Below are 20,420 nucleotides of genomic sequence, written 5' to 3'. Positions count from 1 at the left end.
TTAAGCCCTACTTATTTCTATGTTTTTAAAACACTCTTTTGTCTCAAGACTGTAGCTGAGTCCTACCTGTATCGTAAAGCGGAGGAAGGTATGTCTCAATGTTTCAGTCGTGAAACGGCAATGCAAGCCCAATTCTGTTAGACTAGCAGACTATTCGATGATACTAAATGAGGAAAAGTGATCTCCAAAAGGTGGGCAAAGTGTGAAGGAATTTGTAGTAATGGATAGGAAAATATGATACACATAGGATTATATATGTAATTAGCCTGGTCGGACTTTCCAAAGCCAATGACTCCAAGATCCCCACGTCCACTGCAACTCTTCCATCTCATTCTAGATTCGAAGCCAATGAATCTCTTCCGATCCTTTAGCCACGCTATTTACTAGGGTCGAGAGGTGGGTGTCCTTGTCTGTGCCTGACATCAGAGACGTGTCGCAGGCATTCACACTCATGTTGACGGATGATATGCTTTATATACCTGCATAGCACCCTCGATGCTCTGAATTAAGCCGAAGAAGATCGTCAAGAACAACACTAATATTGCAACCCAGAATGTGTACCATTGGACCCCGTTCCTTCTATCATGCCACCATTGCGACATCGTTGCAGGACGAGATTTATCGAAGACCTGTTTCAGAATCACCAACCTATCGTGCCAGAAATTAAAATCCGCAAACTGTCGTCTTTCCGTCCTTAGTTGGCCGCATCTGACGAGCTGGCGATCAAGGTGAATGGAGTCCGAGTTTGAACGGACCATTGACTCAAACCACTTCTCTGTCTCGACTTCAGACTGTGGGAAGAGAAGGGCAAGGGTATTGAGTGTTTCCTCAGCAAGGCCTTTAGGCAGTATTTGACTGGGAGCAGACATCAGCGGATGGATTGTGCAGCATTTGCGGAAGGCTCACCTTTGTTGCCATTTGAGAAAAGACGCATGGTGAAAGATACGGACTTTTCGATCGCCTTCGATGAAATGCAGGTGATCTGCTAGATTATCTGTCCACGCAATCTCAATTCCTCCAATACGGCAGAGATTTCGCGCCGTAAACAGCGGCTCAAGCTTGAGATCCCCGTGATCTCGCAACGAAGAGGCGTTAAAGTAGCCCTGTGCACAATCTTTGAGGGATTTCTCATCCCAAACTAGGAACGGTCGTCCCGAAAATGCCTTCGGAAATGGCCCGATATCCAACATCACAAGGAGGCGAGCGGCGAGTCTTATCGATCCTTCCAGCATTTCGTCCTCTTGCTCCTTAGGCCACACCTTCGTTAATTTTGCACGAAGAACAGTCTTAATAGCGTCTTTGGTGTTCAGCTCTTCGATCAGTCTGGCAGTCGAGGTAATATCCTCATGTGTCCTTGCCGAGATGTACCGACCCTGGGAAATCAGTAAAGCCTGCCTGCATTCTCTTGCGTAATAGGCGAAATACGCATCCCAGTCCAGCTCATTTTGTTGCAGGTTCACCGTTGATTTACGGTTCCAGAGGACGTGAATGATCTTACCCCGAACTTGGTCGGAGGTCTCGGTTGTGAGGTCATCCTTTAAGGACATGGTCTGGGGATTTTTCGTGTTTCTCGGGATGAAATGTCTGGTATAACTTCCTTTGATTCTGATTTCTGCCGCAAGAGAGCAGTTTAGCTTTCGCTTTTGGTTTTACAGCACAAAGCCCAACAATCGTCTCTGGACAGATCAAATGAAACGCCTTTAATTACTGAGGAATGCAAAATAGGATACAGATTTTGCACGAAAAGCTGATGGATGACAGATGTTTCATCGAACAGGACGGACGCGTGGAGGAAGAAACAGAGCATGGGTGCTTTTTCTCCTAGCCACATGTTCAGCTCAAGCAAATCACAGACCAATCATAGCGTGGCGTCCAACCGCGCGCGTTCCAGATGCAGCGGCTTGATATCATTGCAAAGCTGAACATGCTAGCGTGAGGCTGAAGTCACAACAGACAGTCGAACTCAATCCCCACGAAAGGTATCCACGGTTATCCTTCCATCCAACATCGATCCACTAACTCTATGTATCGACCTCCCGTTCCTAGACACAAATCCTTCCGAGTCCTCATGCCATGATCCTCTCTTTACCATCTGCAGTAACTCGAGTCCGACGTTCGAAGGGTTACCCTAATCCACAAGACTCAATCGGCCCGAGCCTTGGCCTAGTTCATAATAAAGACTACTGGTGGGAAGCCGTGGGGCCAGCGAAACAAGAGTTTCAAGATTTAGCAAAGGATATCACGAAACTGCTAGATGATTATTGCAGCGGGCTTGACTCAGGGTGGCTATGGTTCGGGGTTTACATGATTGGGAGCACCGAGGAAAAGGCAGTTCCAACAATCATGTTTCACTGTCAAGAAGAGGGTCCGAGAAAAATGGCAATGGAAGCTATCAAGAGAAGTCAGATCTTGAAGAAACACCCTGGGTTTAAAGCGGGGCATAAGGCGTTTCCGCCCGGAATCGACAAACTTATTCAGCCGGCAACAGATTCAAAATCATCAACTTCACCCCATGCGCAGACCTTACTCGAGGATATATTCTATGATCCCTCTGCTGGCCTCGCATACTGCGGCCTGAAAGTTTACGTTAAATTCGACGATGGATCGATTCGTTCTGCTACGGCAAATGCAGTATGGGATGGAAATAACTTTGGATACCTTTCCGTGGCCCACGTTCTGATACCGGGTACTTTAATAGAGCCCCAGAAAGGTACGATAGACTGTGATAGCGATTACGAAATCATCGACGACACGGAAAGTGAAGATGATGATGAAGAAGATGTTGATATCACGTCTCGGGGAAGCATCAGCTCAAAAGCGGAAGATTCTGGATCCGACAAGCGATCAGAACGAAGTCGTCTTTCCCCCACTCCAGCTTCACAGACAACCCAGTCAGCCTCTCCTCAACTATTTTCCAAATCGGAGCAATCACTGGATCCCGCGATTATTCTTTCCAGTTCCCAGGCATCACAGCAAACTCCAAGCCTCAAACCAGCCCATTCCCCAGTACCTTCTATTAGCAACCTCAAAATGTTAGGCAAGGTAGTGAAGTCTTCTGTTGATCAAGATTGGGTTATAATCCGCATTCTCGACAAGAATGTACATGACTTCCTTACAACCTCCCCTAAGCCTGACCTTCCAGACCTGGACCTCATTTGTACATCAATAGCCCCCTCGTCTAAGGCTACCAGCGTGCTTGCCTATACTCCTCATGGTCGTATACGCGGAACGCTGTCAGAAAGCCCACTTTATATGCGTCTTCCGTATGGCCGTTCTTTCCAAGAGATATACAAAGTCAATCTCGATTTATACCCCAATGAGAGCCTACAGTCTGGCGACTGTGGCACCAACATTATCGATAGTACTACGGGAACATTCTACGGATATATTGTTGCAGCTTCCGAAAATACCGGAATCGCATACATCATGGCCGCCCACGATGTCTACAGTAGCATGAAAGGAATCCTGAGAAAACCGCTAGTCCCTGCCTTCACGGGAGGCGACATCAAGAGTCTTGAACATTCCTTGGAGCAAGGTTCTTCTCCATCTATTCTGTCTATTCCCGAGATACCATCTATTATCGTAACTCGCCACCAAGCCTCTTCGAACGTTCCGCTTAGCCCGATAACTGAGCCCTCCATAAAATCGAGCAAAGATGCCGGGGTCACAGCCCGTGGAACCTCCAATCTTGAGCACGATCGCAACAATATCAACGACGCACTAGAACCTATCACTCAAGCTTCCTTATTAGATAACACTTCACTAGAAATTGGTGGTGAGGATACTTTCATTGCGGATCTGTCCCTCGCAGACCCGGAAACCGAACACCAGACGGAATCTAGTAGCGACGCCAGTCATTTTGAGACTTCGGGGGCAGAAGATGGAAAACTCTGGAAGCGAATATCCCGCTATGTCGGGTCCAAAGCTCCTTGGATTTCTGGATTATCTGAAAAACCTAAGGCCCAGGAGAATATCTTTGAGTATACCATCAGAAGGATTTGTCTACAGATCATGGCGGGCGGCGTTGTGCATGAAATATTTGCAAAAGCGGCGTTTGACAGTCATGATTCTCAGAATACGATATCGCCTTCCCTGTTAGCTTCTTATGGCAATGGTTCAGCCTGCATCGACGCACGATGGTCCTTTGCGAAACGCTCTCCTCGTGACAAAACGTTCAATTTTGGGCCTAAACATATGGACGCTAGCTTTGAAATGTCACCATACATAGAGCGCGACTATGGCGAAGGCGTGGAAGTCACTATTGGCAAGGAGACAATGGAGAAGTACCATCTCGTCGGGCCTGTCCAAAATGGTCCGATCTTAATGCCTCTTATACGGGATGTAGCAGATGTTGCATTCATGAGGAGTTCCCGTTCGCGACCCTTTGATGCGCCTAAACTAGGCAAAGGGCTTCAGAAGGATGGCGCGCGTCTAAGGAAATCATTAAAACATGTGGAGGGTGTGACTTATCAGAAAGTGAGATGATTTCATTCCCTTAAGGATTCGGTTCGAGCTAACATTTCATAGGAAAGCAAATACTCTCCCTCGAAAGAAGACGTTGGGGACCTATCGATACTAGGCCCGAGAACGTGATCGGAACCCTAGTTGTGAAGGCGTCGTTAGCGGTCGTTAGTCGACACTCGCTCTTCTTGGTGTCAGTCGAAATAGCTTCGGAGTCTGGTTCGGAAAGTCAGCGGATCAACTTCAGCAATATCAAAATATTGGCATGAGATTAACCGCACTGTTCACTCTGAGCGACTGTATCGTCCAGGCTTAATAGGGAAGGATTTTGTCCTTAGATTAGAGGACTCTGAGTACCATACCCTCGATACCTTCTATCATTTCTATTTTCTCCACCAACTAGCCCATAACAATGCACAAAGATAGTCTTGTGCCGCTCCTCCTCCTCAGTTCTTAGATTTAGGGGATGAATGCTTAATTACCTAGCCCCGGGTGCACAGCTCACGAGCACAACAAGCCCGCAACCACCGTCCAAATTGAGCACACCTTAAAGGCCGTCCAAACTAGATTGTGGGCTAGCATTCTGGAATCCGGCCTCTCTGCGTTCTTCTCTAGATCGGAATCACCGTTACCGTAAAGCTCCTTCGCGTCGTGATCATATACCACCGCCGCAAGCAGTAGCCACGACTGATTTCCACCCACAGTAGCAATATCCCGTTGTCAACTCCGGCGTCCCTTCGCATATTTATCTCGATTCCTTGTCTGCCAGCTCCTCTGCGTACCTCCTCGAACTCCTAAAATAATTCGCGAGCTCAACCACCAAAATCACTTCCTCCAAGTCGGTACACTCTTCCTCATTATATTCTCCAAGGACCCGCCAATGCCTCAAACCCCTTGTTATTATCCTTCCCCTATCACAGACTACAATGGACGCTAACTCAAATATTGTTACAAATCAGACTAAACGCCGTAATCGCGGAGGAATTCAAGAGCGGATACAGAATTTTATAGTGTGAGCTAAGAAGCGAGCCTGCTTTTTCTCACTGCCACAGAGTAGCTTAGGCAAGCACAGACCAATCATAGCACCGACCCAGTCTTGCATCCATCTACCATGACTTGATGCCAATGCAGAGCTGAGCATGCTCGCTTGAGGCTGCACCTTGGAAGTCTTGGCTAAGGCTGGAACTCAATTCCGGCAAGAAGATTAAAACATGCTTCATGCTCCCATTTTCCTATCCTTTAGCTTTCTTCTAGACTGTAGCCTCCAAGTTTAGCATCTTCTTCTTCATGTCTTTCTTTTACGGGGTCAACGAGACCACGCCAACGAACTCATCATCAATGAGTCCAACAGATAAGACAATCCTGCCGGGCCATAACTTCAAGAACGCGTTCATGACGAGCACCATTGCAGTTGTTGTGATTACAATGATCTGCCTATTCACAATCGCATTGATAAGTTGGCGCGTTCCCACCATCGCCGAGCCTAAGGACCCAGATAGCAAAGAAATAGGCAAGAAACATCCATCAAGCGGAACCGGAGCAATTTGTTGCTATTTTATCATGTTCGTTTGCAGTGAAACCTTCTTCACCAGATCTCAGGATTGACTGTCGTACTAGATATCTTTTATTCGAACTCATCATCCGCATCTGCACTGAACTCCGACTCACTGTTCCCTACGCCTTCATCGCCATCGACATTCCCACTCGCTTCTTCCTTATGCTTGCGGAGCTCCTCCTCCTCCTGTGTCTATGGAATAACACGGAAATCATCCGTCAGCGGCTCAACTTGAAGAATGACGTTCTCTCCTACATTTCGAGGCCATTTGCCATGATTGGCGCCGTCACCATCTTACTTGTCTTTTTCGTTGAGCGCATCACATTTATAGTCATGATGGTGAAACAGGGTTTTCGATGGGGGAGACCAGATGCCCAGTACTACGCCATTAGCCGCACGGCTTACGCAGGCGCATGTCTACTTCTCTCTTCTATGCTCTGGATTAGATTTATCCGGATGTGGTTCGTGTATCGCAGGAGAGTGCGTAGTGGTTTCTTCACGGACAGATGTGGGAAGGTAGTTCTCCACCTCTCCCTCAAATTAGTACAAGCAACTAATCATCCTCCTCGCCTTACAGATCCCGCTTTTCCTCGTAGCATACATTGGACCTATGATCACTATCCGCGCTGCAACAGCATTTTGCTTTACCTTCTTCTTCCGCCTCATGAAGAAGCGGCAAAATCCAGACTTAGAACTCTTGCGTATGGCGATGGTCTGCCTGCCGTTCATTGTTATTGCCGTCGGTCTCGTGCTGATCCGCAAGGAAGATCTTGCTATAAAGCTGAAAGAAACGACGGAAGGTTATGCGTCTGATATAAATCTTCTGCGAATTGGTTATAAGAGAGGGGAACAGGGGTAGGCAGTATATAGGATGAATATTGTATGGGATAGCATTTTCTGCGAAGTTGGTGTTTAGGTAGTTCAAATGGATTTTTGGGTAGAGCTGCAGGAGGCGAGGGATTTGGATGATATCATTCTAGAGAAGAGGGAGTTGGAACCAATTATTATAGGGAGATCTGGACATGGCAAGGGCGTGCCTTTTTATAGCATGATAAGAATATTCGTACCCTGTAATAAAAGTTGAAACTAACATGGCAAGGAGAGCTGTAGTAAACACGCCATTTTAATAGCCGGCGTCCTTCGAAACACTGCTAGAAGTTAAAAATTCTAAACGAAGGCTCGCTTTGGCTTAAAGCAAAACTCTGTAACTTTGCCCCCCCCCTTCTTTGAACGTCTAGCAAGTACTAAGCCCGGGCTTGACTCTCAACACACAGCCCTACAGCAACTTATCGCCATCATCCATCATCCACTTATTTGTCGCTCTTACAGCTCGACTCCAACATTAAATGTATATCAAATCGCGGCAAGTGGATTTGCCCTTTCTAGGACCCATGCTATACATTCCGTAGAGCCATGGTATCGACGGCTTCAATAGGACTAGCAGGCAGTTCTAAAAACTTCATTGAAATAGGTGGGTGTAGTATATTCAATCTAGTCCAATATAGGGAGAGTATGGGTGTTACTGTCTCCTAACCCTGGCATACGAGATCCGGAGTTCACTAATCTAGTAGCTAGCTTAGTTTCTCGGCTTTACTTGGTTAGCCACATATACTATATAATTCGCAGTATAGTGTTCTGAGTGTGGAAGATGGATGGGCCTAAGGCGGAGCCAAGGAGCCAGAAGCTAGGAGCAAACTGGGCTGGTGAATTGGGTGAACTAGGTAGAGAATTCACCGGAAAGATTGGACGTGTACTTGGGCAAAACTTTCTATTTCAGCGCCGCGCGTCTGTTGACAATTGCAGTAGTATTTGCGGCAAGGGATGGGTGGGAGACTTGGTTGTTTCGAATATATTCGGCGCCACTGGCCCTCAAATATGCACATGTGCTTCTTCAATTTTGCGCATTGCAAGTCAAACCTAAGACTTGGCACGCTCATTCACACACATGTGCGAACTTTAAGAAAGACTGGAGACCGAATAGCGTACCCTGAGATATTAGACACCGTTCTACGGTCACCCTCGATCTACGGGAACGAATGCATCTCTACACTTAACAGCTCATGTGTCTGTCTCCGTCCCTGTAAAAACCCATTTCAACTCTAGTTAGCATAGTCGGGTGGGACTTCATAACACAACAAAAAAAAATAACATCGTTGAAACAAAAGTATTACTGGTAATACAGAAAGATGTACAGGGCAAAATAAATCATGACGACCACAGAAAGCCAAGCACGCCACGTCAGAGAGCCCTGTGTATGCACTTTTAATCTCGGAACAGTAAAAATGTGAGCGTAGATACATGGGATAGGTATCTCTCACGGGCATATGAATGTTCCGTTTCCCTCACTTCTCACTGCAAAGGGGGTAACTTTGAGGACAGGAAAGGCGGAGGAATAGGAGATGACTGAGATAGGGGTATGGATATGCATGTGAACGGGAATGGTATTGAACGTGGATCTGGATATGGGCTTTGACTCGCCGCTTTCAAACCTCATCCACACCCTCCTGTCTCAACCTCGCCGCTCGAAATCGACTCACCTTCCGCACCTTACCGTCCCTTTCCTCCATCAGTGGATCATGTTTGTCTTCCTCTGAAAGTGCGAAACCGTCTTGTTGTTGAAGTACTTTGTTCCGCATCTTGTGGTACTCAGTTTGGATTTCACGGCTTAAGAGCACAGGATCGAGGTCGTCCGGAGGTTGGCTAGGGGTTTGATTAGGCGCGTGTTCGATGATGGTGGAGGAGAGGGGGCGGCCGGGAGGTCCTTGGTGTGTTAGTGGCAGGGTGGTGATGTTTGGGATGGGGAGGGCGGCTGCAGGAGGCTGGGGTTGAGATGATCGGGCAGTTTTGAAGCGGGATACTTTGGTGGGCTTTGAGGGGATTGTCGGAGTTGGTGTAGGGGTGGGACCACTCCGTTCGATAATGGTGTCGGAGATCGTGGGAGCGTGAGGCGTGTTTGGCTGATTGATTTCCATCCAGTCCTCGATGGGTGCAGGAAGAGAGACATCAAGATTATCAGCGAAGCGTACGCTTTTCTTCTTTGATCCAGTTTCTTGCGGCAGAGGCTCTGAAATGACCATGGGCTCTCCATTCTTTTCGTCTTTCTGCACCACGAGTTTGCGAACGTCGTCTGCGTACTCGGCCAAGGGATGTGTATCAGGCCGTGGCCCAACATTTTCCAGCATTTTGGCGTTTAGCTTCCTTTCCAAGTCCATCATTTGCTGCTTATAATCTTCAGTGAGCATTGGCCGTGTGCTTCGACCATACTGATCCTCGTCTTCAACCTCATCTTCATCTTCCTCGGTACCATAGTCTTCGTCCATCTCATCGGAGTCGTATTCTGCTGGCCCATCGAGGTCAATCTCGGCGACTACTTGGCCCACTTCATCTAGGTTGTATTGTAGCATTTGTCGTCGGAGGGCGGTGTCCTGGGGAGACTCGTCCGTGGGAATGATCGGGTACGAGACAATTTCATTGTCGTCCTCGTCGACTTCGATGACCTTCTTGCCCTTGTTAAATGTATAGGCTGCCAAATCTTCATTGTAGCCAGTAGTGGTGAGACTAGAAGGCCTAGTGGTTGACGGGTCTGGCTTCGCGTCTTCCGAGAAGGAGACAGATTTCTTAGCAGCAGGTCCCGATGAGGTTGGGATTGATTCAGCAAGCGTAGACCCGTTTGGCGCAGCTTTCGAGGGGTCGTTGGTAGTTGTTGCTGGGGGTTTCTTTGCGGGCGCTTTTACATCCGCGACTTGCGAAGCATTCTTACTGCTCTGTACTACATCCTTCAACCCAGCCTTCCTGAGAGTCTCCAGAATCTCCGGCGCCGCCTTCCCTGGCTGCAACACGGTACTCGAAACTACATTCCCCTCCTCATCCAGCTCTTCCTGAATATCCATCAACGGCAAACCCTCCTCATTCTCTATATCCGGCTCTAGCAGCACCTCAGCAGCCTCTAACTTCCTCTCTGCAGCCTGCAAATGCTTCTCGACCGTTGAGACATTCTGCTGGACATAGTCAACGCGTCTGGAGATCATTTCAACCACTTGGGTAGCTGTGCGCTTTGCCTGCTTGTCTTTGCCGAGCAGCTCTGCGACTTCTTTTTCGTTGACGAGAGAGCCGCCGAGATCTCGGCCAATCGCAAGCATTTGGGATGGGGAAGGGGACTTTGCGTGCTGGATCTCTTCTTTCAGTGTCTCGTATTCGAGCTCCCACGTCTTCCAGTGCTTGAGAGCTTGCTGCAGCTTGGCCGTAGCTTCCTCGAGTCGCAGGCGGTGCCGCTCGAGGTTCACCATAGCTTCGCCGCCTGAGTCCGCCATGGCTTCTATAATTATCAGGAGGCCTTAGGTAGAGACGCGCAAGGTTAAAGGAAGAGGGGAACCGGAAGAAAGGAATGTGGGCGGAGTGGAAAGAGTGACAGGCGAAATCTTGGCACGGCAGATCCCGAGATCACACAACCGAGCTGAATGATAATTAACAAACCGTGCTAATCCGTACAATAGACCATATTCTGGGACCATTGGGGGATATGAAGTGACTGTAGCGCGCTATTGGTCTTGCAAAGGACCCTCTCGATGTCTACTTCCCTTTACTATTTCAGAAACTGCCAAGACCTTCATGTTCATGCTTAGTCATCATATAACTGAACTTCAATTCAACCTCGAAAGCTACTGTAGTCACCAACACCACGCCCACAGCCCCCACAATGTCAAGAGTATCTTCACGCGCAAGTGGCACTTCCACGAAGCGTCTTGCTGAAGATGGCGGTACGTCCCCTATCCAACAAACCCTCCCAATTCACAGATATACGTGGATCCGTCCCAAAACCCATACCTTATAAAATTGTATAACTTACTTGTCATGTCCACAGACATCTGCCCCGTATGCAAATCCTCCCGCTACCTCAACCCCAACATGCGCTTCCTCGTAAACCCAGAATGCTACCACCGAATGTGCGAGTCGTGCGTCGACCGGATCTTTAGTCACGGACCCGCGCCCTGTCCGATCGCTGGGTGCAAGAGGACCCTACGGAAAGCTAGGTTTAGGAGTCAGACATTTGAAGACTTAAAAGTTGAGAGGGAGGTTGATATAAGACGGCGGGTGGCTCGCGTGTAAGTCCTTTCTAGTCCCGGGTTTGTTCCTGGACATCTTGATATCACTTGGAGTTTTTACTGACAGCGGGTGGGGTGCATAGAATGAACAAAACCGAATCCGACTTCGAAACCCTGGCCGACTACAACAACTACCTCGAAACCGTTGAAACCGTCACCTGGAACCTCATCCTGAAGATAGACCTAGAAGCTACAGAACGGCGCCTCCGTCTCTGGGAAGAAGCGCAAAAAGCAGAACTCGAATCCCTGTATTCCAGCGCCTCGCGCCGTGTCCTCAGTACCGCGGACCAAGACCTCCAATCCGACACACAGCGCGTCATTCTCAAGAAATCTGGGGTGCAAAGGAAAACCGTTAGCCATTCGTCGTCGGCGGCAGATACACCGGAACCCACCGCCGCGGGCAATGCCGACACGGGCTTCAGATTCCACGGGCTAAAGAAACGCGTTGCACCAGAGCCAGAGAAGCCCTTCGATCCATACGGCGGGTGGAGTCTCGAACCCCAGTATTACGTCGTGCAACCTGATTATGACGTCGATTTCATCACAGGCGCGAAAACAGACATCCACCATTTGGCTGGAGGATATGATCTCCGGGATTTCTACTCTCGAGCCTTATGTGAGGCATTCAGCGGATTTGGCGTGTTTGTACAAGATGAGATAATAGCGAGGGAGAACGGGGTTGTAGAGCGTGTGAGGACAGAGACACAGGCTGCGGCGTCGGTGACGGTGGGTGTGAGAGATGTGAATATGGATGATGTATTTTAGCTTATGATACCCCGGTTTGGCTGCATTAGGATTGGTTGGGCATTTAGAAATGGGTATTCTTTTGATATAGGCAGTTTTTGAGCCTGGCATCTACCTGATTTGCTCGAAAATGCTGCATCACCTTGAAAGATCTTCTAAATTCTATCTTGACATGCTCGTGCTCATACGCATGAGCGCAGAGCAGCCCTTCAAAGCATGGACAACGAGCCAAATGCTTCATTTGTATCATTTCCGGCCATCTCAGCAATAGCCAAACAGCGACATGCAGGACGTTTAACTGACCTGATGCAACATTCTCTTCTTCCAAAGAGCCCCACCCCCTCACCCCTCGAAGCCGGGGCTCGAAGCTTCGACGACCCGGTACGGTCCGTTCAAAGCTGCTTCCACCTCGAGCTCGATCCTTCTTAGCCTCCATTAGTCTTTATGGACCATCTGTCCAAGTATCCTCTCTCAGCCCTTTCCCCCATCAAACCCGCGATCCAACTTCGCCAGCGCCGCTGCACTTGCCTTCTCCGCATCAAGCCTAACGCCCTGCACTCTCGCTGGCAACTCCCGCATAACCTGCTGCACCAACTGCTCTAAATCCTTTGGATCCCTAGTCTCTAGCTTCGCCTTTCCTTGAGATGTGGATGATTGGGGGGCCACTTGGGTTGGAGGTTTTGCTTCGCGTTTTCGCAGCATCACTTGGCCTTTGTTATCCATGTAGGTTTCGTAACCTTGTTGGTCGAGGACTTCGTCGGGTACTTTAACCTTGATTTTGTTGGTTGTGGCGGTGGCGGTAGTTGATGGTTGGGTGAAGGAGTCGATTGCAGATGCCGGTGGTGGTGGAGGAGAAGGGGAAGAAGGGGCGTTTTCCTTCTCATACCGTTCAAGCGCGCGAATCCGATCCTGGTTCTCTCGATTCCCTTCCATAAGGAAGCGCAGACACATGATAGCGTGTTCGCGGATATACGGATTATGTTCATCGTAGCTGCAGCAATTGAGCACAGCTTCAATACCACCCAGTGGTCTGATTTGGTCCTGCACCTGGCGGTTCTTCCAGACAAGGGACGAGAGAACCAGAACTGCGAGTTTCTTGAGGTTTCGCCATTCAAAGTCCGACGGCTCGTCTTGCGCTTCATCAATGTATGGACGAGGCGAGGGCATGTAGCCTTCTGGCGCGGCGGCTCCGGCCGAGGTATCGTAAGGTCGTTCGACAGCGACGGGCTGAGGGAGATTTTCATCTTGGGGATTTTGTGCCTGTGCGGGGGTTTTGGCTCCCGTTGCGAGCGGTGGGACGGCTAGTTGGCCCTTGGGAATCGCGGCGTCAAGTTCTTTGAGGAGGGTTACGAGCTCGTTGGCGACTTCCCAGTTGCTGAGCATATTCTTCCAGATTTCGTGTTCTGTGAGAATAGCAAAGAATTCCAAGTACTGATATACACCCTCGTACATCCTCTCCATATCCCACAAGTTCAGGGGAAAGTCATCGGGCTGTGCATTTCCAGCTCTTATCTGTCCCTGTAGAAAAATGAGTGCGCAGGTCTGGGGGATAATATGTCGTCGGAACTCGGTGAGAAGGAAGTTGACCATGTGAGCATCTCCCTGGTCTACTTGCGTCAAACTTGGTTTTAGCGGGTTTCTGGATGGTGTCCGAGCCTGGCGTGCTCGGAATATGTTGGTCAAGAGCTTCATAATGACTGCCTGTGCTGGGGAGATGATATCTTTTGACCTGCTGCGCACGTCAGGAAGGTTCCACTTCAAGCAGTGTAATACTCACTCTGATTCTCGGAAGGCGTGGTACGCGAATGGCAATAGCTGGTTAGCCAGAATTGCTTCCATGATCTTGACCATGAATTTGAAGTAAAGTTCCTCTTCACGCAGGTCCCAGGCTGCAACAAATATCAAAAGCTCTCGGAGGAGATTTCGTCCGTTGTCTTGGGCTAAGAGAAGATGGCATCGCACACTATGCATGCTTCTGATGCTACTGAAGACGGTTGGATCGGCGTGATAACCAGACTGGCCTTCAGTGGGCTCGACAATACCGGCCATAATAATCATCGGCAAGACCTCGATTTCGGTAGGACCAAGAATAAGTGGAACGTCAGTAAGTAGGCCACGACCATCATCTCCGGGAATATCATCGTATTCATCGTCATTATCATCTTCCTCAGCAGGAGGCGAAGTTGGAGACGCTACCTCCGTTGTTAGTGCGGCCGCTGGGCGATCGGGATCGGGCTCGAGGCGCTTCAGCAGGTCCTCCTTGCCGTTCTGGAGGATTTCAGCGCCAAACGATGGTGGGTAAGTTACACGAAAGTCATTGTCGCCTGCGGGAGAAGATCGTCGGATCGTGGGATCGAATATTGAGTCATCTACTGAAGGTCTCACCGGCCGCTTGTCTTCCGATTTTGCGGCCTTTGATGGGTCGGCCTTGGAAGAGTCTGGAGAAGCAATGACTGACGACCGCATCCGATCGACTTCCACCTGAAGTTGGTTGATGCTCTGTGCAAGAGCCTGGACGCTCTCCTCATTCTTGGCATGCTGGTCCACGACTTTCTTATATGCGCTGGACTGGGTGATTTCATCCCGATATCTAGCGACAACGTCGGCGTAGAGCATATTCCATTTCTATACCTCTTAGCTCATGACTAGAATATTGGTAAAGCACTCACATTCTTCTCCTCCTCACCCATAGTCTGCCACCGTCTCCTACATTCGGCAGCAATCTCGGTGGCTCCTGTCTTCTCGCCTTGCTGAGCAAGGAACTTCTTTACTTCTGGGCCTATCTCGCCAATATAGAGAAGGAATGGTGAAGATGCAGGTTGCTGGGGAATCCTGAAAGATTCTAGTCCATTACCGGCCCTTTGGCCACTGCTTGTGGGATCTGTTTTGGATTTACTGGTTCGGTCGTAATGTGGAAACATGTCCATCTTATACTTCATGTCTGAAAAATTTGGTAGCTCGTTCTCAAGGTGGCTGTCAAAGAGCTCGATCCAGAGCATTAACTTCCGCTGCTCATTTCGTGCAATGAGATTGTTGAGGAACTGGAGGCAGGTGATGAGCAGCTTCTTGTCTAGCAGTCCAACAGTCAGTCAGTCCTTTAAGCTTGAAATGAACACGTCACCTACAGGCGTTGATGACGTTCTGCCATTTGTCTTCCTCCTGTGTTCCTGCCTCGCCATCGTACCCTCTTGCAGTCACTCGTACACACACATTGATCAACGCAAATATATCTTTATCGAAAAGCCGGTCTGCTCCAAGATTTTGCGCCTTCTCGCCACATGTGAGCACGTTCCGGGCTATTGACACTATCTGATTTAATCTCTCTAAATCCTTCAGCAGGCTGGAGGAGAATGACGCGATGAGGGGTCCTGAGAGTCCTTCGTATTCTGGGGTGGCGGGGTCAGGTGCAGCGAAGGAGCGACGTTCGAGTGAGGGTATCGAAGCTTTGATGACACCAGCAAGGTCATCCCAGAACTGGTAGGATAGGCCTAGTTCCTCGCTATAAAAGTTAGCCTCTATAATGTATTTGGCGCTGGCTTGGGATGCCAACCGAAGCTCAAAATTCCTCCGTGTATCCTCGAGCGTCTTTTTACAGACGTTTAGCTCCAACATCCGCATCGTCTCATCCTTGATGTAGCCCGGGTCGGTGAAGTGGATGGTGTATGGCCCCAGAGCAAGCCTCAGACGCGTGAGGTGTGCTTTCGAAGAGGGCTGCTCATCTGACTCTGCGTCCATGTTTGCATTCTCGGGGTGGTGAAAGAGGCGATGTTCGGCGAGAAGGCTGCAATATACCCAGGCACGAATGGGAGCGGGCGAGCGAAGAAAATTGCTGGTACTTCCTCCGACGACACAGTCCACAGATTTGTCACTCTCCCTCCGAGTCTGCGGGTTCAAGAACATGGTCGGAAGGAAGAACAATTCTGCGATGCCAAGACCACATCGGGAAGAATTCCGAGCTAAGATCTAATCATCGGGTGTTCTTCCTAAGGTTGGACCCCACCTGCCTTTCCCTACCACGCCTTCCTCCCCTCCACTCTTCGCCCAACCGCCTCACACTCCTTTGAGCCATGCGGCGTCAAAATTTTCGCCTCGTAGCAACTATAAAAAGTTCCTTTGGTTTGAGTGTCACTCGACGGTACTGCCCAGACAGCCCCCTGGCATTTTCTAGAAGCCTCCAGATTGGCCGCTCCACATGCGTCAAAGATGTGCTCCGTTTCTTTCAGCCTCCCAAGGATCCCGTGAAGAGATGATATCGAATCAATACCATCGCCATGACATCGAGTGCGACAATTTACTTCACCAAGCGCCAGCCTGTAAATGCCAACAACGCGGCTCTTTCATGCGCTTCTGCAGTAACCGACTAAGCGCCCAGCCCGAATTACAGTACCAACAATCCAACATCTTACGGCTCTGGGAAACAAATTAGACCACGCCATTCACCTAGCCATCCTGAAATGGCTTTTTGACGGCTAGCGATCTGACCGCTGCCTAAATATAGAGGTCTCCGAACATGGTCTCCATGTAAACGGGACGTATTGATACCAGCTCTCTCCGCAATCGTAAGTGCCGTGGGGTCCTCCAAAATCCGGCCCGCTTTCCTTCCCAGGCAAACGTCCTCTATTGGCTCATAATACGGCCTCTGTTGACAAAATAAATCCCTATGTTGAATGCTATAGTCCTCTGCCCTTGAATTGGGCATCTTGGACCCATTCGAAGCCGAATATCAAACTTTCCACGGATTTGCAAGACAAAAGTAGTTTGACGTTTGTCTCTTAGTTGGTCAAGATGGTTTACTGTTATCTTAATTCGTTAGGGTTCTGTCGAAGCTTCCTCTTAGTGGAATGGCTTCTTTGTGTTAGTCTCAGCTGGTCTCAGGACTGCTCGACGATTGAGCCCCCCAATTGCTGTGCTACAATATGATCGTGACCGGTCTGTCTTCTTGGGCGGCTCAAAGCTAATTATATGCATAGGTGCTTCCTACTTTATTCTCAGGCGCCTATATCTCGTGCGTTATGGGCTGACCCGGATGGCGGCGCGTGTATCCCAACTCCTGTAAGGTTGACCTGTTTCCAACGCCTCGGGATAAAGCTATCTGGCGGAACTTTTCCCCCCAGATTCAACAAAAGAGGCTTCAGCCTCCTCCTCTGGCTTGAAATTTTAGGAGCTCGCGCTTGTAGATCTCATGTTAATCGGTACACCGCTTCGGTTACACTCCGTTTCTGGAATAATGGCCCGCACAGTTCCCATCACAACACCGTGGGATGTTTCACGTTACCTTCGATCCTACACTGCTGTATTTGCTTTCTATTCAAACAAAACTCGACGCACGGCCTAAAGCAGTTCTTCGTCCATGTTTGCTTAGCCTCTTTAACCCTACAGCCCCCTCACCGTACTTACTGCCTTACCCTGCGAGCGTTTAGATCACTTAACCACATACCTCTTTGCTATGGCACCTTGAAAGAAATATTGAGCCTGAGTCAGAATCCGATAAGAAAGAATTTTGAGCGTTAAGTCTTACACTGTCGAGTCGTACATATTCCAGCAATCCGTCCTTGTCCTCCTTTTTTGTTGAAAGCTCCTAGTGAGAACATCTTCTCGTCTAGACACTTAGTTTACCTCTGCTGAAGTCATCGCCTTTAAACTCTCGACGACACCACATTTTGGGTCCTTCTCTTTGGAGTGAGATGTCGACCCTATCTCGGCTATCTCCATGGCCTCGATATCCGCAAATTCCTATATATCTCGACTCTCATGATGAGCCCAGAAAACCCGGAACGCGAAAAAATATTACTGGAAGCCTCCATGCCCCATCGCCGACCACTTTCCGCGAACGATCTGTCCAATACATCACAGTCGCTTCACCTCTTCAGCCCAAAAACTTCTGTCACAGAGCGTCGGGCTCTCAATCTATAGGAAAACATTCACCGGAGCACATCAGAAGTGGGGCCTCTTATTTCCCACAAAAGTGGGAAACAATCAGGACACGGCACAGTGGCTACCCTGAGTCAGGCCTTGGAATTAAAAATGCACCAGCCATTCGACCGCATGCTGCGCTCGATCTAGTAATCCGCGAGAAAGACGATTCTTTACCAAATATTGCCCAAAGAATTGAGAAAAAGCTATGGAGATATAATTCTTCAGGAAATGTTGTCGCTCGATGGTTGCTTGAAATTATCAGTTGGATCATTGGGGCGCTCTGCATGGCTGCTATTGTCGGTATTCTTTGGAAACTTAACGGTAAGAAGGTGCCTAGGTGGCCATTGAACACATATATTGCTGTCCTATCCAAAATCGCTTCGGCATCCCTGATCTTCCCAATATCTGAGGCGCTCGGCCAATTGAAATGGAGCTGGTTCCGAGGCGATTCGAAGAGGATGTGGGATTTCGAGATCTTTGATAATGCTTCTAGGGGACCATGGGGCTCATTTCTCCTCTTAACCCGCACGAAATGCAAGTATGTAGTCCTTGACTTGGCCACAGTCCGCACAACTAAAACCGATGCTAACCACTTCGACAATAGAACTTTTGCAGCTCTTGGAGCAGCCCTGACGTTAGTTTCGCTTACTCTCGATCCCTTTTTTCAGCAGGTGGTTGATTTACCTAGTCGTTGGACGTTGCAAGGGAACAGCTCGATCCCCACGGTTACTAGATACGAGCCCCATTTCGGTGACTCGTTCCAGGCTGGAAAGCCGATTCTCCAACTGGACCAAGACCTCCAAGCGACCGCGTTAAAATTCTTCTACAACGAAGGCATGAAGCTAATTACCCTGGGAAATGGAACAAGACCTAATATACCTCTTTTCTGCCTCACTAGTAACTGTACCTGGCCGCCCTACGAGACGCTTGGAATTTGCAGCGCCTGCGAAGGCATCTCCCAAAGCCTTACGTATGCCTGCCTCACCTCTAGGATAGATTGGTTCGGGAATCTAACGGGAGTCGGCACTGAATCCAGCTATCCTAATGGAACTTCATGTGGGTACTTCTTAAACGCGACGAGCGACGCTCCGGTTCTTATGTCGGGGTACAGCGTTGATGCCGTCAATCTTTTACCAGGGGAAGCCTTGGTCATGCGCACTCTGCCACTCGTTGATCTGACAAGGCGACCACTGTTCGGGGGGGGGGGGGGGTTCCATCAACTTTAAACATATTCGGTATCCCATCACAGATTTCTTGATTGTAGGCGCTGCAAATGGACCGGCCAGTGTTTACCGGAACGAAACACCGATCGCACACGAGTGCATGCTCTCCTGGTGCGTCCAGACAATCATGTCATCCTACTACTGGGCGAATTACTCAGAAGGGATGGCTAATACCTTCTTCAATACCACTCCAGGACCTTTTCCCTGGGGATCTTCTTTTACAATCAATAGCACTGCTTTCAACGCCACTCAAAACACTTACCTCTTTAATACCACTCTTAATTCGCCGAGCACAGGTAATAGGAAATCTTTCTATGGAGTTTCTCCACTTACTGCCCTGCAAACCATTCTCATCTTCGACGATATTCTCCCTTCTTTTTTGACGGTCCCCAACGCTTCCGCTATTCCGATCTTGAGAAACCAAATAGGCATAAGAGGGGGGCCCCGACAGCGAACTCTTGAATTCGATCCTTGGATAGCACCCAACAATGTTACGCAACATCTAGAAAGGCTAGCTAGAGCCTTGACTAACGTGATTCGATCATCAACTAGCGCTGAATCGATCACTGGGGAGGCATTTAGTATGGAAACTTATGTCTCCGTGCGATGGGAATGGCTTCTGATTCCTCTTGGCGTTCTTTTTTTCAGTTTGATCTTCCTTGTTGGTACTATTGTTAAGAGTTCTAGGGAGATGGAACAGGTTGGCATTCGAAAAACTTCCGCTCTTGCAACTCTTTTATACGGTCTTCCAGACGACATGCAGAAGAAGATTACTGCCTCCACAGCAGTAGGCACCCCGCGGGCCAAGGCTAAAGAATTGAAGGTTAAATTGCTCCCAAAGATGGGCTGGAGGGTATCCGGCAATCTCTTTTCCCCAACGAGGCTTAATGTTAGACAGAACATGCCTCCGCCTGGTTGGATCTGAAGCTGGGTAAATCGCGATCTGGGGATAGTTTCAACCCTGGCATTTGTTAAGCATCATTACCACCTAATACAACACATTCGAAATAGACAAGAGTAGTTGAGGATCAAATTTAGGTATGGGACAGATGCAGCTCGCCGAAGAGAAAGCAGTGTCCACCACTCGTCTCCACTTGGAGGTGGAACGATTATGATCCTTTCCAATCCACCGGCAATCTAAGGGACCGTCTCATAATGTAACCTACGAATTAGAAGACTTAAGGCCTAGGAAACCTACACTCATTCGCATTGGAACTAATGTCGCCGCACTTAGTGGCCCTTTTCATCACAACCTGGACCTAATTCTGATCGACTGCGGATCCATCGGCTCCAATTTCAGGTACAAATCCTCCACCTGGTTGGTCTCGTTTCTGACCAGCGCTAATAACACCAGAAGGAATCAACTCTCTCTCGATAACCTGCACGGTATCGTTAGCAAACGAAAAGTTCAATAAACAT

At 48.9% G+C, this 20,420-nt stretch overlaps 8 protein-coding genes across 8 annotated transcripts; 4 read left to right on the top strand and 4 right to left on the bottom strand.

Annotated features, from left to right (window-relative positions):
* Window positions 1-383: 383 nt before the first annotated feature.
* BDR25DRAFT_341803 (uncharacterized protein) lies at window positions 384-1,764 on the bottom strand (the record flags this gene model as incomplete). The annotated part of the gene is made up of 3 exons (XM_033693644.1): window positions 907-1,764; window positions 480-855; window positions 384-410 (listed from the first exon to the last, which is right to left on the bottom strand). The coding sequence occupies exons 1-3, from the start codon at window positions 1,545-1,547 to the stop codon at window positions 384-386; spliced, it is 1,044 nt and encodes a 347-aa protein (XP_033549191.1). The 5' UTR covers window positions 1,548-1,764.
* Window positions 1,765-1,829: 65 nt separating this feature from the next.
* On the top strand, window positions 1,830-4,485 carry BDR25DRAFT_392808 (uncharacterized protein; the record flags this gene model as incomplete). Its single annotated transcript, XM_033698223.1, has 4 exons — window positions 1,830-1,865; window positions 1,892-1,932; window positions 1,958-2,122; window positions 2,157-4,485. 4 exons carry the CDS (start codon window positions 1,830-1,832, stop codon window positions 4,483-4,485), a joined length of 2,571 nt encoding a protein of 856 aa, XP_033549190.1.
* Window positions 4,486-4,513: 28 nt separating this feature from the next.
* BDR25DRAFT_392807 (uncharacterized protein) lies at window positions 4,514-5,681 on the bottom strand (the record flags this gene model as incomplete). The annotated part of the gene is made up of 9 exons (XM_033698222.1): window positions 4,514-4,677; window positions 4,743-4,772; window positions 4,810-4,913; window positions 4,967-5,100; window positions 5,147-5,196; window positions 5,254-5,382; window positions 5,423-5,500; window positions 5,536-5,607; window positions 5,648-5,681. 9 exons carry the CDS (start codon window positions 5,679-5,681, stop codon window positions 4,514-4,516), a joined length of 795 nt encoding a protein of 264 aa, XP_033549189.1.
* Window positions 5,682-5,748: 67 nt separating this feature from the next.
* Window positions 5,749-7,549, top strand: BDR25DRAFT_353385 (uncharacterized protein; the record flags this gene model as incomplete). The annotated part of the gene is made up of 7 exons (XM_033695157.1): window positions 5,749-6,023; window positions 6,061-6,559; window positions 6,594-6,849; window positions 6,937-7,049; window positions 7,172-7,220; window positions 7,299-7,383; window positions 7,426-7,549. 7 exons carry the CDS (start codon window positions 5,749-5,751, stop codon window positions 7,547-7,549), a joined length of 1,401 nt encoding a protein of 466 aa, XP_033549188.1.
* Window positions 7,550-8,188: 639 nt separating this feature from the next.
* On the bottom strand, window positions 8,189-10,365 carry BDR25DRAFT_302584 (uncharacterized protein). The gene has a single exon (XM_033689829.1). The coding sequence runs from the start codon at window positions 10,324-10,326 to the stop codon at window positions 8,500-8,502; it is 1,827 nt and encodes a 608-aa protein (XP_033549187.1). The 5' UTR covers window positions 10,327-10,365; the 3' UTR covers window positions 8,189-8,499.
* A 255-nt stretch (window positions 10,366-10,620) lies between these two features.
* BDR25DRAFT_392806 (CDK-activating kinase assembly factor) lies at window positions 10,621-11,947 on the top strand. Its single transcript, XM_033698221.1, has 3 exons — window positions 10,621-10,773; window positions 10,878-11,118; window positions 11,202-11,947. The coding sequence occupies exons 1-3, from the start codon at window positions 10,713-10,715 to the stop codon at window positions 11,881-11,883; spliced, it is 984 nt and encodes a 327-aa protein (XP_033549186.1). The 5' UTR covers window positions 10,621-10,712; the 3' UTR covers window positions 11,884-11,947.
* A 162-nt stretch (window positions 11,948-12,109) lies between these two features.
* Window positions 12,110-15,729, bottom strand: BDR25DRAFT_258678 (uncharacterized protein). The gene is made up of 5 exons (XM_033686547.1): window positions 15,413-15,729; window positions 14,988-15,361; window positions 14,532-14,932; window positions 13,640-14,487; window positions 12,110-13,591 (listed from the first exon to the last, which is right to left on the bottom strand). The coding sequence occupies exons 1-5, from the start codon at window positions 15,595-15,597 to the stop codon at window positions 12,334-12,336; spliced, it is 3,066 nt and encodes a 1,021-aa protein (XP_033549185.1). The 5' UTR covers window positions 15,598-15,729; the 3' UTR covers window positions 12,110-12,333.
* Window positions 15,730-17,664: 1,935 nt separating this feature from the next.
* Window positions 17,665-19,926, top strand: BDR25DRAFT_333249 (uncharacterized protein; the record flags this gene model as incomplete). The annotated part of the gene is made up of 4 exons (XM_033692816.1): window positions 17,665-17,755; window positions 17,872-18,316; window positions 18,383-18,970; window positions 19,065-19,926. 4 exons carry the CDS (start codon window positions 17,665-17,667, stop codon window positions 19,924-19,926), a joined length of 1,986 nt encoding a protein of 661 aa, XP_033549184.1.
* Window positions 19,927-20,420: the final 494 nt, after the last annotated feature.

Source organism: Lindgomyces ingoldianus (genome assembly GCF_010093535.1).
Source record: "Lindgomyces ingoldianus strain ATCC 200398 unplaced genomic scaffold BDR25scaffold_11, whole genome shotgun sequence".
NCBI lineage: Eukaryota > Fungi > Ascomycota > Dothideomycetes > Pleosporales > Lindgomycetaceae > Lindgomyces > Lindgomyces ingoldianus.
Note: the sequence above shows the minus strand (reverse complement) of the source record. Positions and strands in the feature narration are given on the sequence as shown.